This window comes from Dryas octopetala, chromosome 2, assembly GCF_963921425.1.
Source record: "Dryas octopetala chromosome 2, drDryOcto1.1, whole genome shotgun sequence".
Lineage (NCBI taxonomy): Eukaryota > Viridiplantae > Streptophyta > Magnoliopsida > Rosales > Rosaceae > Dryas > Dryas octopetala.
Window position 1 is genome coordinate 20,876,168 of NC_141367.1, and position 16,854 is coordinate 20,893,021.

Genomic DNA, 16,854 nt, shown 5'->3' on the forward strand with positions numbered 1-16,854 from the left:
TAAATAGCAAGTTATATTTAAATTAATAAAATATTTTAATATTATATAATAATTAATGTACATTTTTTTTCCCAATCAATTAGTTTTAAAATTATATATTATTTTAGTCACAACATCTGATGATATCACGTACCACGTACTTTAGTGCATTAAAAAATACTAATTTCCCTATTCATTTTTTGTATTAATTTATTTATAATTAGCTTTTAATTGAATTAAATTATTCTCACCCCAACCTCAATTCCCAGGCACTGTAAATATAAATAGATTATTCAGAAATATTAGCTCTTTTTTTTCTATTTCTAAACTATTTTTTTATTACATAGAGAGATCGTACGTGGTCCATAGATTTACTTGCTTCTTACAATGTTGTCCTTGCTAACAAAAAAGGAAGGGAAAGTGGGAAAAAAACAAAATAAAAAAAAAAGGAAAAAGTTAAAAAGCCTGTACATGTCATAGTACTCTACTCAACTATTCCGACTCCGATTTTTATATAGTTTTCTTATATTATATTTATATTCGTTTTTTTTTTCCTGGAAAAATTGAAAATTGAGAAAAAAAAATTTCTCCAAAATTTGTTTCTCTCACGGTTTTTCTTTGAGAAGCGAAGCCAACCCGGTCACGATCCTCGCTCCTCGTTCAACGCTCTTCGGCTTGATCGCCGGCGGCTGCCAATTCACTGCCGCCTTCTCGACGGACTTCCCCGCCGGTGTGGCCCGTTCGACGGAGTTAACCGTCTCCGACGACGGTGCGTGACTCTCAGCCTCTCCGAATATCAACTCGAGGTCTCCTCCGCAATCGCTGAGGCGGTCGTCGTCCTGAGAATCGGAGAGTACGGTCGGAATCTCTGAAACGGCAGGAGCGACGTCGTTTTGGGGACGTAGTGTGATGGTGGTTCGGGTTGAGGCGGAGAGCCACTTGGCTCGCATGTACTCGGCTTTGCGCCACGGCGGGAAGTGCATGCCTTTCTTCTTGAGACTCTGTTTGGCAGCCTCCGATACGATCGAGACGATCTGGCCTAGACGGTCCGATTTGCCGACGAAGATGTACGGCAGCGATTGAAGCACGGCCTTGTAGGCCCCAGTGGATCGAGCCACTTCGAATTCCGATCGGAAATCGATGTCGATCAGCAACCTGTCATCGCACTCTACAATCACATCGATGTACTCGTACTCACCTGATTAAAAACAAAAATCAGAAACTAAATTCATGTAGTTTTTAATTTTTAATTTTAATTTTTTTCTAATGTGTTTGGAGCTTTATCGTACCGGCAGGGAAAGACGATGATTTTTCCCATTTGGATTTGCATATTGAAGAATCGTAGCCAAGAGAGGAGAGGCCGTCGGAGACGATCTTTCTCAATTCGTCTTTCTGCTTGAGATTCTTGTTCGCTTCGACGATCTTCGCAGTGTCGGCTAAGAGGTTTCTCTCCGCGACACTCACGCATGGAACCAAGCTCTGATTTTTATGACAATCAATCATATCAGATATATGCTCTGTTTTGTTGCCAGGAAACGGCGAGAAAATGAAAAAGAAAAAAGTTCAGCAATTGAGGCGAAGACTGAAGTTTTTATATACCTTGAGAATATCGGAGGTATCACCGCCGAACGAACCGGAGGTGAGGGAATCGCCGAAACCGGCACCAAAGACATCGAACTCGTCGTCGGAGCTGTCATTGCTGTTTCCGTGGAAGCAATTGCAGCGGTTGCGGCCGCATTTGGCCGTGGTCGGTTGCTGCTTTTCGTTGCTTTCTTCAATGAAATTTTGAACCATTTTCGCCAAGCAAACTGAGCTCGGCTCGAACTCGGCCGTACCTCCTCCATCCTTGCTGTAATTCTGCGGTGGCTGCTCACCAACAACACTACTAGGCTGCTTCTCAGCCGCCGAAGAAATTCGAAGCACGCTCGGGAACTGCCGGTCGAAGAGCCTCCTCAGCCGCGATTTGAAAACCAGCGGCTTCGACGCCGAGTCGATCCGGACCGCCGGTTCTATAAGCGTCTCGGAATCGGTGTCTATCGGTTGGATCTTCATCGGAAAGGGCATAGCGGGAATTCAAAATGTTTGTTCAAAGGGTTTTGGGGCTTTGTACTAGACTTGACTGACGCGCCTATATATCTCAGTTCTGCTTCATTTGCAGAGCCTCATTAAACTTTGGGATTCAGAAATCAAAGCCACAGAGACACAGAAACACAGACTTGCATTTACACCAAAACAAAATCACTCAGAAAATTTATACAAAAAAGTTATAGGAAGCAACTCAATTGTGAATTCAATGCCTTCTTCATGCACATTCACTACCTCTTCAGATACCAAAAAAACACACAAACTTTCACCGATTCACCGGTTTTACTTCGACTACAACAAGGTCAATCCACTCCGAAAGCTTGAAAAAATGAAAAATTAAATTGGCGAGCAGTTAAGCGAACGAGTACCGATTCCGATCAGTGTTTATCGTGGAAAACGTGACGGCGATGATCGGAGATACGAACATTGCGTATGGATGTAAATAGTGCGGTGGCCCGAATATTCATTTCCGGCGATGGATATTCTCCGGCGATGACAGTGGTGGTGGTGGTGGTGGTGGTGGTGGTGGTTACTGGTGAGCTGAGGAACGGAGAGAGCTTGAGAGTTGAGACTACTACTGTGTGTGTGGTATGGGTTTTGCGGAGAGTGAAGGAGTGGTAGGATGGGTTTGGGCTTTTATAGGAGAAGCTGGATGTGAGAGGCGTGGGACCAGGCGTTTGCTGACTAGGATTTGGGGATGCCACAATGGATATTACGTGGCGGGATTATCCTGAAAATGTAGTTTTCTGACGTGGCGAGGGGGTTGGACTTGTACCTGCACGCGCGGGCGTGTAATGGTGATGGGTGGAAATTACTTACCTGCCCTTCCATTAGTGTCCGTTCGTGTGGACGTGTGAGAGAGATGGGTGGGGAACAGGGGGGGAAGTATAGGGTGTGGAGCACTCGGACGGTGTTGAGAGGCGTCACGTGCGGCCAAGCTTGGGCGACACGTATTTCGCATTTTGGGTAGCTGGGTCGGTTTGGAATTTCGTGATTTAACTGCACAAGAATGTCATTTTGGACCCTTTAATATTCCAAACCCCATTTTTGGGGTTCAACAAAGTTGAGCTAAATGCAATTTAAATATTTTTTATTAAAAATCACTTTTTTGTTTTTCTCCTTATCATTTTATGACAATTGTCCCCTAAAATGATATTAATTATGTCGAGTGTTAATCAAATTTCAGGTTTCAAGAAAATTTTGATAAAAGTTTTGATAGAAATTTCGATGAAAATTTCAAAGATTTTTAAATTTCGACAAAAATTAAACGGAAGCAACAAAAATTGCTATCAAAATACGAAAATTTTTTGAATTAAACTTTACCATATGTTTATTTCACATATTATCTACAAATTGATAAAAAACATTGAAAAAATTAAATTATATTTAGATTTCATGTGATATAAGATGAATATAATGCGCGCTGGAGACAAATACTGTTAAATAAAATTAGTAGAATGAGTAAATGAAATTAGTATATTATTTATACTTTATAATCTATACACTAAACCCTATATATTTTATAATCTATACTCTATATTGTTTAGGATATGGTATATAATATTAGAGTTTAGGTCCTTTATAGTATTTTTAATTATTTTTTATATAGAAATATATTAGATTTTATTGGTTTAGCATTTAAAAACAATTAAACGAAACTCTAAAACGGCCAAATGAAACCCCAAATTATTTTTTTTTCTTTATAATTGCCCAAAGGCCCAAACATCAATCAACTCTAAACCTTTTAATTTTTTTTTCCTTTTTTTTTTCCTTCTTTTCCCCTCGTGCGTCTCCACTCTCCAGTTCTTTTTTTTTTTTTTCTTCTTCTTCATCCTCTGTGCCTCTCTCTCTCTGCATCTCCATCACCAACCCACCCTCACCCTCACATCTTTCTCCCACATCTCCCTCATGTCGCCCCCTGCTGCCAACCTCTTTCTCCCTCGATCTCCCCCTACTGCCCCTGCCTCCGCCCCCTCCACTTTCTCCCAAAACCATCTCTTTCTCCCTCGATCTCCCCCTGCCATTGCCCCCTCTTTCACCCGCGCGAAAATTTTGCTGAAATTTTGAGGATTTCGATAATTTTGACGAAATTATCACAAAAATTTAACAAATATGGGTTTCGATTTCGACACCCCAAAAAATCAAAATTTTCGACAAAATTTCACCGAAAATTTCGAAATTTAACACCTTGGTGCTAATTGAGTGATGTTCTTTGTATGCAAAATATGTGGCATTTAAGTATGAATAATGTGAAAATATATATATATAAATATAAAAAATGTAGACGTACATACTTAAACACTGACAAATATGAATCATTTTATTAAATATATTAGTTATTTTTGTGAAATGTTACTTTTCTTTTTTGGGGTGAAAATTGTGAAATGTTACTTTATCTTGTTTGTTCATGCATAGGACAAAAAGCCAATTGAAGGAATCTCCTTTTTATGATTAAAGACACTCGAGTTATTAGTACAATCAATTAGTGCCCATTGCGGGGAGCAAACTATACTTTTGAACCGTTTCTTTCCAAATCTTGATTTCTGGTTTTCTTCACAATTTCAAAGGAAGTAGCTTAACAAATGTCCTAAGTTATTATATACCAAAAATTTGTTAAGTTATTTGCAATTTGATCATTGTTCCAAACATCAACATTCATCTGCAAATGAGCTGAGTTTTTCTTCTACATTTTAATTATTTTTCATTTTGTTCCAAATAGTATGTATTATATTCCAAAAAGGTCAGGTATAATCTGGTACAATTTTCATATGATATAGGATCGATGTCTATTCTGTAAAATGTTTCTTTTGGTATCTCTAATGATTTTTCATAAAAGTGAAAACTTATAATTCTTGAGTTTAGAACATTTATCCTTACACTCAATATTGTAAGTTTGAATTTCTCTAATCCCAATATCATTTATTGAATATAAAAAACCATTGTTGCATAGCAAAATCTAATTATTTTTAGCTTATAATTAGCCACTAAAAATATATTTAAATTACAATATGCAACACCAGAATAGTAGAACTTTAGTGAAATGAGATCCAAATTACCCGATGTGAATTCACTAGCCCCCATTGGTCCATCAACCACTCTTTGTAAATCAATCCGCAATTCTTTAATGGCTATATTTTCAACTATTTACAAACATAATCTTGGCCGTTTATGTTTACTAATCAATCTTTTTGACTAGTCCAACTCAAAGAAATGGTCGTGACTCGTGAGTGATGCAAAATCTTTAAAAAAATAAAATGATAATGAGCTAAAATTCTAACAATTGCTTTAATGAGACTTAATTATATTGGCCTAGACAAACATGAATTTCACTCATTATGGATTTGTAATTATGTAATGTTACCATTGTATAGGTCAGAGTGAGTGACCAATGAATGGTTAAAGGAGTTGGACTGTTAGGTTGATTTGATTGAGCTATGTTTGAAAACAATGGGAAATTGAGGATGAGGAATTGGACAAATGGACGAGTGGCCCTGCTTTATTAGCAGTAAAAAGAGTTGAATCCAGATTTACACCGACTGCTAGTGGGCATAACTCTCTTCTCTTGTACGCATGTCCGGTCAATTCTCATCACTCTTATAATGAGGACACGAAGTTATAATTTTGTGTACAATTTTGGGTACATTTTTTACTGAGAGAGAAGTCATCATATTAAAAGCCATCCAACACTTGAAACTATGGATTTTTCTCCGATGCTGAATATCTTATAAGGGAATTTATTGATTTTTATTTTTATTATTTTCATTTTACAGTGTATTTTTATAATTAAAATTGTTTATTTTTTAGATAATTATTTGAAGATCATCTCAGCAAATAAAATTAACTAAATCGAAAATTGTTTAGTCATGTAATCGTTATCAAATAAATAAATACTGAATTCAATTATTACCAAAATCGTCTGTTTATTTGATTACAGTTACATAACCAAATGATTTCCAATTTGGTTGATTTTTTTTTTTTTTTGCAGAGATGATCTTCATAGTTAGATATAAAAAATGAACGGTTCCGATCATAAATTTACACTGTAGAATTAGAATAATAAAGAAGAAGGTCGGTGAAAAATGTAAATTGAAGAAGGGGCGCGCATAGCATTCCTCATCTTATAATAATCCATTTGTGATGATGGTCAATCGATTAATGATCATCAGTCGGTTAGTGTCTGATATTCTAGACGAGCGGCGCGTGTAACTTTCATTTTGTATTAGAGAAAAACTAGTCAAACCATACATTTGTATATATGCATATATAAATTGTCAATTGACAAATGATATGAAATTTAAGTACATAAATTAAAGTTTACAGTGATCTCAAATATAAAGAGGCAATGAGAATGCCATGAATAAAAGCTTGATTATAATTTTCTATAGCCTAAATTATACTTTAAATATTTATAGTTCTAATTAATTTGAACAAATTTATCATTGTAGTTTGAGAACATTTTCAATATAATCTAAAATTTACATTTTCTCAATAGAAATTATCAATATATGAATAAACTTACCCTTCATTGTGACCTGACTCCATATTTATGCCGCATTGGTTTTTTTGCCTAATGAAACAAAGTAAAAAATGCACGTTTATTATGGACTAATATGTCAGAATTGTAAATTCAGAAGACAACATTAAAGGTGTTAGCAAATTGCAAAAATAAATTTATTGAAATTAGAATTATAGAGACTATCATGTTGTACAAGCTGATCAAATCCCACATTGGATTATTACAAGAAGGAAATCCTACATGAAGATGATATAAGGTTTCGATCTTTCTCCCACGTAAATTAGAGAAAGACAAGAGGAATATCGTATAGAAAAATTATTCGTAGACGACGAGTTTATACTTTTAGAGTATAGTATTAATAACGTCTATCACTTTTACTTTTACGATTTCGAGTAACAAATTAATTAAAAAGAAACCTTCTTAGGAGAATCAAGGATTCAAACAATACAATACTTGGGTGGAAGATCAATCTACTATTGGTGCTTTAGTTGAAACCTAGTTTAAAATTATTCTTTCTTCGATGGGCATTGGCTTCAATCATGGACAGATCAAGGATATTTGCTTGTTTTTCCTTCCCCGCGAGTATATTATGATGCCCCTCGGTAGTTCCATAGCAGGTTTTTTTCAGACGAGCAAATATTAGTTGCTTGATGAATTAGGGCTATCAAATAGCCCGCCACATAAGTTATCTAAATTGGATGAACTAGTAATTTTTGTGTTGTACAATTTAATTAATATAGCTTGCCTAATTGCCAGGTTGATACTATAAGATATATATGCAAGCTCATGATCACATCCACATTGCATCCCAGCAATGCCTTTGATACCATGTTTTGAGTTTTGACGACATTGGAACTATACTTAGGATGGTCATAATGTAAGCCCATGTATTAACATTATGACCATAAACTGGTCATAATATCGTTTTGGTTTGCATAACAGAAACTGGTCTGGTCTGGTCTAGGGAATTAGCATCACAGACTATAATGTGAATTCCTGTTCATAATTATTCTTACCAAAGCTGTAAACTTGCCAGCAAAATACCTAAATTGTTGTTCAAGTAAACCTGAGCCAAAGTTTTCAAATACCAGAGCCTCAGTATCTCCTTTCCCCAAAGTCCAAACATCATTTGAGGGCCTGAGTGCCTAACTTGATATATTAAAAATACTTTCCATTTGTCAAACACTGGGAGTCTCTTTTTCTTCTTTTATTTATGCTTTAGATGATGAAAAAGCCAACCCTTAAAAGAATTAGTGAAACAAAATCATGTCTCATGGATTAGCACTTCATCACTAATTCCTTGGTTTAATTAATTTCTTAATTTCTATGTATGTTAGGGCTTTAATGAGGCAAGACTATTGATGTCACTTTATTAGTGAACTTCTTTTAATGATGTTCAATGAAATTATTGAATTTCTTTTCTTGAGACTCATCATTCTCTCTTTAAAGCTTTTGGGAACATGGGCTTGTTATTAACTTTCGGGGACTCAAATGCTTTAAATGTACAATTAATTAATTAATACATTCATTTGTGACTTAAGAAAAAGTAGCAGATTTTAAACAAATTCTTTGCTTGGTTAGATACTTTAAGAATTGCATTAGGACAATTAGGAGGCCCTACCTTCATAATTTCAAAGGAGGATTTTGGTCCATGTGCAAGGATAAACCCTAATGTAAGTTTCCAATTCAAGTGAGCAAGTATTAATTCAAATATGGAATCTCTTTACTATTGTGAAGAAAAATATCACTAGACTTATAAGTAGTTGGTGAGTGTCTATTAATTTCCATTTTTTTTATCTAATTCAATTATAACTAATTTTATTGTTTTATAATTCAATGCAAATCGAATTAGATATATCTGATCATTGAGCCTTACATCAAAGTAAAATATCAAAGTCTGGATCAATACCATCATCACATGACTCCATAAGTGTATATCCACTTTTGTTTTTCATTTTATTCTCATCATTGCTCTCCTTTATCAACAGCATGAACACAGATGTTTCAATAGTGCATTGACATCAAGTTCATCAAAATCAACCTCAATGTATCTCATTTTCAGTTTGATCAGAAACATGCTAAGTTTGCACTGATGCATTAGAATAAAGCATTATATAAAAGTCATTAAAACTTTTGTTCACTTCAAGACTTGTTAACTCAAGTGACCAACATCATCACCAAACAACGCTATATATCAACTAAAAAACTGAAAATTGACTAGAAAAAAAAAAACAATAAACGTAGATGTTTGTTTGAATTGTGTAACTCGATCCATAGAAGTTATGAAGGTAAAATGAATCTCACATATATCAAAAAATAATATAGCAATATATATATAAGTGGGTGGTTCACTATATATATAGCACATTAGCACTAGGCTTATTCACACCATTACCCCCTATAAGATACACTTTTTTTCACTTTGCCCCCTGAAACTTAAATCCTCTCAGTTTGCCACCTGAACTTCACAAAGTTATTGCAAAAGACCCTATGCCGTTAACTCTGTCAATTTTTCCGTTAAAATAACTGATGTGACACCTATATGGCATGAGTGAGACCCTTTTTTAGTTATGTAAAATCCATGTGGACAAAAAAAATAATTTTTAAACTAAAAATAATAAGATCCATGTCAATTTTTTATAATTTTGTTTGTCTACATGGATCTTACATAACTAAAAAAGGGTCTCACACGCATATAGGCGCCATGTCAGCTATTTTAACGGAAAAATTGACAGAGTTAACGGCATAGGGTCTTTTGCAACAACTTTGTGAAGTTCATGTGGCAAACTGAGAGGATTTAAGTTTCAGGGGGCAAAGTGAAAAAAAGTGTATCTTACAGGGGGCAATGGTGTGAATAAGCCTTAGCACTAATATATGTATTTTGTGATAAAATCCGACACATATTCACTTAATTACATCTACTGGGCATCTCACTCAAATGGTGAGGTGGTGAAGCTGAGACAATATATATAGGTGTTGCATCCATACATTTCTTTAATCAAATTGTCTTGATCATTACTTAAATTGAATCTGTGGTCTTAGATTCTCAATTTGTTAAGAGCATTTCCCACTATATCATATCAAATTATCAAAAATTCAGATAAACCTATTTATAAGAAAACCATAGTATAAGGTTTAATTCGTAGTAGTAGCTAGGTTCAATTACCTAATCAAATTTATGAAAGCTTTGGGGAAAAAAAAAAATGTACAAGCACACCTAAGTTTGAGATTAGTTTTACTCATTCATTTGGAAAGAATTGAAAGAGATAAACGACAAGAAAAAGTTGGAAAACAATAGGAACACCAAACAAAAATTAAGAAAAATTTTATTTGATAAAATTGGCATTAAGCAATTTGGCAAATTGCTAAATAAAGAAGAAAAAGCTGGATATGATCTGACTATTAATTAATGGTAGTACTAATAAACTAACTTTGTTGCATATGTCACTTTCCAATTTCCATCCATTTGGACATTACAGTTAGAAGGAGGTCTATGAATGAGTTGTGTTTGTGAAGTGGGCCTCTTGTGTTTATGGTTCCTAATCCTGGTAGATGAGAGGTCAAGTCCTCACTGTGCACAACCCTACAATAATGCAGTACTAAATTAACTACTAATATAACTATAAATACATAGATTACCATATATATTGGCAAATCTGGGATTTGTAGAATCTAGTATCACAGAGGTTGTGACACTTGACCATGCCCTTCTGATTTTTGTGCCTTAATAAATGGATATGAAATATGATCAATTAATTTGCATTCGAATTAAGAGTTCAGATTCCTTGCTTTTTTTTTTTTTTTAATACTGATGATTTTGTATTTATGTCTAAAATTACATGGTTTGAAATTTCTATTTAATCATCTTTCTTATATAAATTTTAAATACTAAACTGTAAAGTCACCAAATTGTGTTGAAGTCATTATGCAAATGGTACAATAACGTTTTCCAAAATTGAAACTTTGGACAACACAAGTTAATTAGATTTAATATGCTCAGGATTCATAGCAAGTAACCTTGGCTCTTTAAATAACAAGTCTACCCTTTTCAATCATTGATGCATGCACTTTCATTTAAGAAACTCAAAAACTACTTGGTCAAGCAAAAAAAAATATATAATGAGTATTGTTCATAGACGTAATGATAATTATTTAAATAGGATACATATCATAGTTATTAAATTTTCATCTAACCATATAAAATCTTTTTTTATTTACTTAACAAACGTTACATGCATTTTCTCAAACTTATAGCTCTAGCTATTCCTTAAACCTTTCTCCAAATTCAAATTTGAGGAAAAATGATATAAAACACAGCTTAAACCATTCTTTAAAATTTTTCTAAAATTGAGATTTTTTAGAAAGTTTTTCCAAATCAAGTTGATTGGATGAGGCTTCCCAAACTTAGTTAAATTTTTTTTGAATTTGGGCCGGAAAATTTTAACTTTAGCATTGAAGAACTCTTCCCTAAATTTAACTTTTTCCTCAAATTTATCTTCACATTTGTTGAAAATATAGGAAAATGACTGAAAATGCTCTTAGATGAGGGATTAAATTAACCGTGAAAAAAAATTATTTAACAATTAACAGCAGTGAATCCATTTCATAAATATAGGCTATATAGCCATTCTTCTTTTAAACTCTCTCTGATCCCCTTACATGACCAATGAATGAATTAATACATTGAGACTCCCTTTTTATGGCACATCTACTGATGTTATTACTTTGAAGGTTGATCTAATCCTCCATTTCTTGTGCTGGTGATATCATGCTCGTGCTTCATGCACAACAGTACAAGGTTTTGGATTGTAGCTGGGATTTTCGTTTCTTTTTAAGTGACTTTCAAGAGAGTGCGTGTGTGTGACGCACTGCTAACTAATTAATAGAACTCAACCTTGACCCATTCCTCTAACCCTCTTCAATTTTCTTTTTTCGGTACAAAGGAGGGCTAAAGCCCAGAGAACCCACTTCAATTTTCAATAATGGATGGAGGAGGATATGTATATCGATCAGTATATATATTCAACCATCATCTTGAGAAGAATTTTAATGCAAATTAACATATATGATTATTATGAAAAAATTATTGTATGTAACCGTAACACCACGTGACATAATGACGTAATGTTATTAATTTACTTAGATTATAACATGTGTACGATTTTAAAGGTATTTATTAAAAAGATTCCATCATCACTTGTTCTCTAGGTAAGTAACATATTATTTTGCTTTGGTTGTGTTTGTGGTTTCTTCGATCTTATTCTTATTCTTATTCTTTTATTTTCTTCTTCTTTGATCTTCCTTTTCTTTTATTTTTCTTCATCATTAATGTTCGATCTTCGATCTTCTTCTTCTTCATTCCATTTTTTCTTTGATCTTCTTATTTTTTTCAACACCAAATTGACAAATTCTCCATGATTGTTGATTTTATTTTTCTTCAATATTTTTCTACCTGAGTAAGAGGTGATGAAACCATTGGTATATATACCTCAAAAGAAGATTGGATTTGGAAGAATATGTATCTTCTTCTTGACCTGAATGATAAGTATCTTCTTCTTTTTCTTCTTTAATTTGTTTTATGTACCTGAGTCTAAGGTATTGATATTTGTATTTATATATCTTAGTGCTATATTTGTATTGTGATGAATTTGTTATATTTTTATTTGATATTTATCTTCTTTTTTTTAACCCAAAGTGGAGGCTTACTGTGTTCATTTTTTTAATCTATATTATAGGTATATTATATGTATATTGGGCGTTTACTTTTTTTGTATTTAAGTATTTATATGTTAATGTGAATTGGTAACAAATATTTTTTGAATTGGATGCATGAATCATGAAATTTCATCAATAAAAATATTCAAAATTAGGAGTAATAAATGCCTCAAATCATGGATCTTTAAATATTGCTTAAATTGAAATAATGACATCTTTTGTAAATATTTACAAATTTATGCCTAAACTATTATCTGACGTGGAAAAAAAAACCTCACATACATTTATTTATCTACTGGACTTATTCTAAAATAAAGTATTGAAAATGAAAATATATCTAAAGGACCCTTTAACTATTTAAGCAAAGATTACATCCTAGTTTTTTTTCCCTATTAAATTAAAGTTGGATCAATGCAATACCCAATTACCCAGATGCATTATTAATCAAACCCAACCCAACAGAGGAGGCTAAATAAGTAAATAGAGGGATGTCAATGTCATCATATTAAAATGCCAACATTGGTGACCATCTTGCAGAAGCTACCTACTAAAAAAGCCCCATCTACTATGTAACCACTTAAAGTACTACATAGAGGGCATATGTCACATGTCCTACATTAGTGTCATTGGCCTATCTTCCTCCAAAGGACCACATCTGTTGGCCTACCAAACCCCTATTACCAATTAAACTTATCAAATCTGTATCTTTCTTATTCAGCTAGCTTACAATTCTATATACCACATACATAATGATATGCTTTGCTTTACTTTGCCTCCCCTTATTCTCTAGGCACAGTGCTGCTAAGGGCTCAAAGATGATATTTTTCAGTCATATTATCATGTATGATTCTAGTACTAGTGCCTTGTTATATGGTGTATTAAACTCAATCTTTACTTATGTGGGATTAACCCATTTCAAATGACAAAAACAAAATCTTATATATAATAAATGTATTCATTTTTTTCACAATAACTGATTACTTAAAACTAACATGTGAATGTGAATCGTGAATAGATGTGAATAGATGATTGTAATATATAGCATCGTATATTCATATTCAACCTCCACAAATCACATTCTTGCAATTTTAGCCGGTCGGAATCTAACAGTGACTGATGCATAGATATCTAAGCATAAGTTTGTTTCTTGACTTTGTCAACATATCTGATGGCACAGCACCTCTTGATTATATCATTCGTGATGGGGAGGTGCATCATGTAATTCATAAGCTATATAATAAGAGAGATATATTTGTTTCTATCAATTACAAAAAAGTTGGTGCCTCAACAATTAAATTTTTTCTAGTTTTTATTTTTATTTTTTTAAATGATAGATGATGATTGATGAGGACATAAAGGTGCTTGATAAGGAAAGCTATAGATGACATGATGGCTTTGTCTTTGTCCACCCAACACCGGAACCCATCTGTTTGGACCATTGGGGGTTATATTCTTATTCTGGGTCCCTTTTTTTTTTTTGGGCAAAAGCGTACCTGAGTGGATATTGTTTTCTTTATTTGTTTATTATTGCTGTTGTTGATGAGGTTTAGGTTACTATGTTGCAAACTTGCAATTATTGCATAATTAACTGCTGCATGATGATGTTTAGCTTATGGGTTGTAGGACTCCAGAATGATAAGGTAAATGGGCCATGTGGGGTTGATATAGTAGGGCCCACCAGTTATTATCATCAAGTACCAAATGCATCACATATTTTCTTGATATGTTTCTATAATACACAAACATTTACATTGTTTAACCAACCATTTAACAATTGACCTAAGGTTAAATTTCAGCTCTCATGGTGCAAAGTCTTGAATAAACTTCGGACATACAATCACTTACAAATTATATATATTCGATAAATTTATATAATTTCTCTTAAAAAGTCTAAAATATATAAATTCACAACTCATACATATTCACATTTTTCTTTTGAGTCATCATTTTGGGTTATTTGTTAACATTTTTAGTGTGATCTAAATTTATATTTATGTTGGGGTTAAGTATAGCAAGGTACCCCCAAGTTATCACATGTGCCTCACTTTTCCCTCATCTCTTAATTTTATTTGACTTACTTTATCTCTTAAACTTTAACTCACGCGTCAAGTTACTCTAATTCGATAATTTAGTTACTTTTTCGTATGGATTGCTAAGTGGCATACACATTGCAATTTTGGAAGGGGTATGTGTCACTTTTGTTGACGGTCAAGTGTGCCCTACATCAACATAGAAAACGAAAATAGTTAATTAGATTGACAAATTGGGGTAATTGACACAAGATTTAGAGTTTAAGGGATAAAGTAAGCCAAATTGGGGATCGAGCAAAATGAGATATGAATGGTAATTTTGGGAGCAATTCTCTAATTAAATTATGTGGTGTTGAGACTTGAGAGTGAGGTAACGGCTATATTTGGTGGTACAGAGTCATCGAATTGAAAGGTCTTCATGTAAATTGCCAAATGCCAATGGTAGCAGGTGATATATGGGCTTTCAAGTCACTCCAAAAACTTTTTGAATTGTGTTGGCAATTGGGCATCAAAAGTGGGCCCGTTGAATTATGAAGAATTGGAGTGTGATAGATCGAGCCCACCCTCTGGCTTGCACTGAGGAGAAAGCAAGTACGGTGATTATGTCACTGACCCATTGCCCTGCTTTTAGCTCAGCCACTCCCCAATTGAAATATTATGTCTCCTCTTTTACTGAAATATAGTAATCAAGTGGCCAAATCAAGTTTACTCAACATATTGATTTTGTAGCTGTCTCAAAATGTTAGTGGAAAAGTTTTCAAAGCTCCAAGTTGGGTTGCTCTACATATTTCATGTTTTTTTTTTTTTTTTTTTTTTTTTAATCAAGGCAAAGAGCCATATTTATAGAATAGAATTCAACCAATAATTGTATGTGTAGGTTATCTATTATTTTCCTCTTATAATATACATGAGAATTTTACTATTTACGTGATGAGTTTTACATGCATACAAATGGTACATTTAATATTTTATCAAATGTGATAATACATGCACAATTAGTTGATTGTCAATCTTTTTCACTCTTTTGATGTATGTTTCAACAAACTACAATAACTCAAATGCGAAGTAAGGTTCATTTTCTTTTAAAGCAAGAAATTAAAATGAAGTGCCAAGGGATGCCCTTCCTTTAATGCATTACAATTTACAAGTCATTTGGACAATTGGACTAGTAGATTAGACAGTGGGATGTAGTACCTCTACTATACTCTTTGTTATGGTGAATGTATAGGCTATGTATAGCTTAATCCTACACTAATTAATCTAGTTTGAAACATGACAAAAAGGAAGTTAATCACATTTGACACTAGTGCCCAAGTTGTTTGGCTAATAGTGGGTTGATACTTGATAGGTTTCCAGGGGATACAATCAATTTTGCATTGTTGCTAGTTAAAAATGAATAACTTGGATCTGTAAGTTTTATTGAGCATTAAGATTATCAGTTTGTAGACCCCAAAATCCTCCTCAGACTAATCAAGTCCCAAGAAATAGGGGTGAAAAAAGTACTAACTATTGCATTACTTACATATTTCTGTTATCATTATTGCTCAGGTATTGTTGAGCATATATGTGGGACCAACCATATGGGAAGTTCTAATGAAACACTATTGTAACTTGTAAGAAAGAAAACTTTGCACAGATTGTGATGGCTAAGCATATCCAATCCTGACAAACTAACTATTACTTTAATGACATCTCTCCCCAATAAGTTCGAATCCTCTCTCCTCCTAGAACAAAAAATAAAAAAATAAATATCGAATCCTCAAACAAAAGATAAAGAAGTAAATCCCATCCCATAGGCCATGCTACCATGACTTGGGCCTTGTGGTGTTGGTGTTGTCATCTAGGTTGATTAATCTGTAATAGTCTTACTGGGCCCTCGGAGTTGGGCCAATTGTGTTTCTGAATACAAAACTCCCTCACTTGGTTATTAACTTATAACCAATGTAGCAATGGTTTCCAAAGCATTTGACCTACATATCTACTTCTGTATCAAACTTTCAAGGGGGCTATTCAGATCCTCCAAAACTACTAAGTTGACCACCCTTACAAATTTTGCCCATTTTGCCCCTAAACCCATTTCTCCAATTTTGGCCGGCCACCCTTCCCCGTCGCTAACGCGACCCCACCCCTCCCCTTCGTCGGTCGACCCTACCTCTCTCTTCCATATCTCTGCCTCCCTCCCTCACCGGACCACCATGGGTGGCCGGCGCAACCCCACCCTTCACATCGCCGGTTGACCCTACCCCTCCCCATTGCTGGCACAGCGCGACCCCCATCCACCCCCAATCTCCCTTCTCTCTCTGCCTCCCTCATTCACTAGACCACCATGGGTGGCTGGCGCAACCCCATAAACCTCCAGATCGGGGGTCGCACCGGCCACCCATGGTGGTCTAGTGAGGGAGAGAGGCAGAGAGAGCGAAGAGAAAGAGAGAGAGAGAGAGAAAGGAGATCGGGGTGGGTAGGTTGCGCTGACGATGGGGAGGGGTGGGGTCGATCGGCGAAGGAGAGGGGTGGGGTCACGCTGGCGGT

The 16,854-nt window shown here is 34.5% G+C and overlaps 1 protein-coding gene across 1 annotated transcript; it reads right to left on the reverse strand.

Moving 5' to 3' along the window:
* Positions 1-270: 270 nt before the first annotated feature.
* On the reverse strand, positions 271-2,688 carry LOC147293991 (uncharacterized). Its single transcript, XM_086231627.1, has 3 exons — positions 1,579-2,688; positions 1,269-1,458; positions 271-1,177 (listed from the first exon to the last, which is right to left on the reverse strand). Exons 1-3 carry the CDS (start codon positions 2,041-2,043, stop codon positions 585-587), a joined length of 1,248 nt encoding a protein of 415 aa, XP_086087753.1. The 5' UTR covers positions 2,044-2,688; the 3' UTR covers positions 271-584.
* Positions 2,689-16,854: the final 14,166 nt, after the last annotated feature.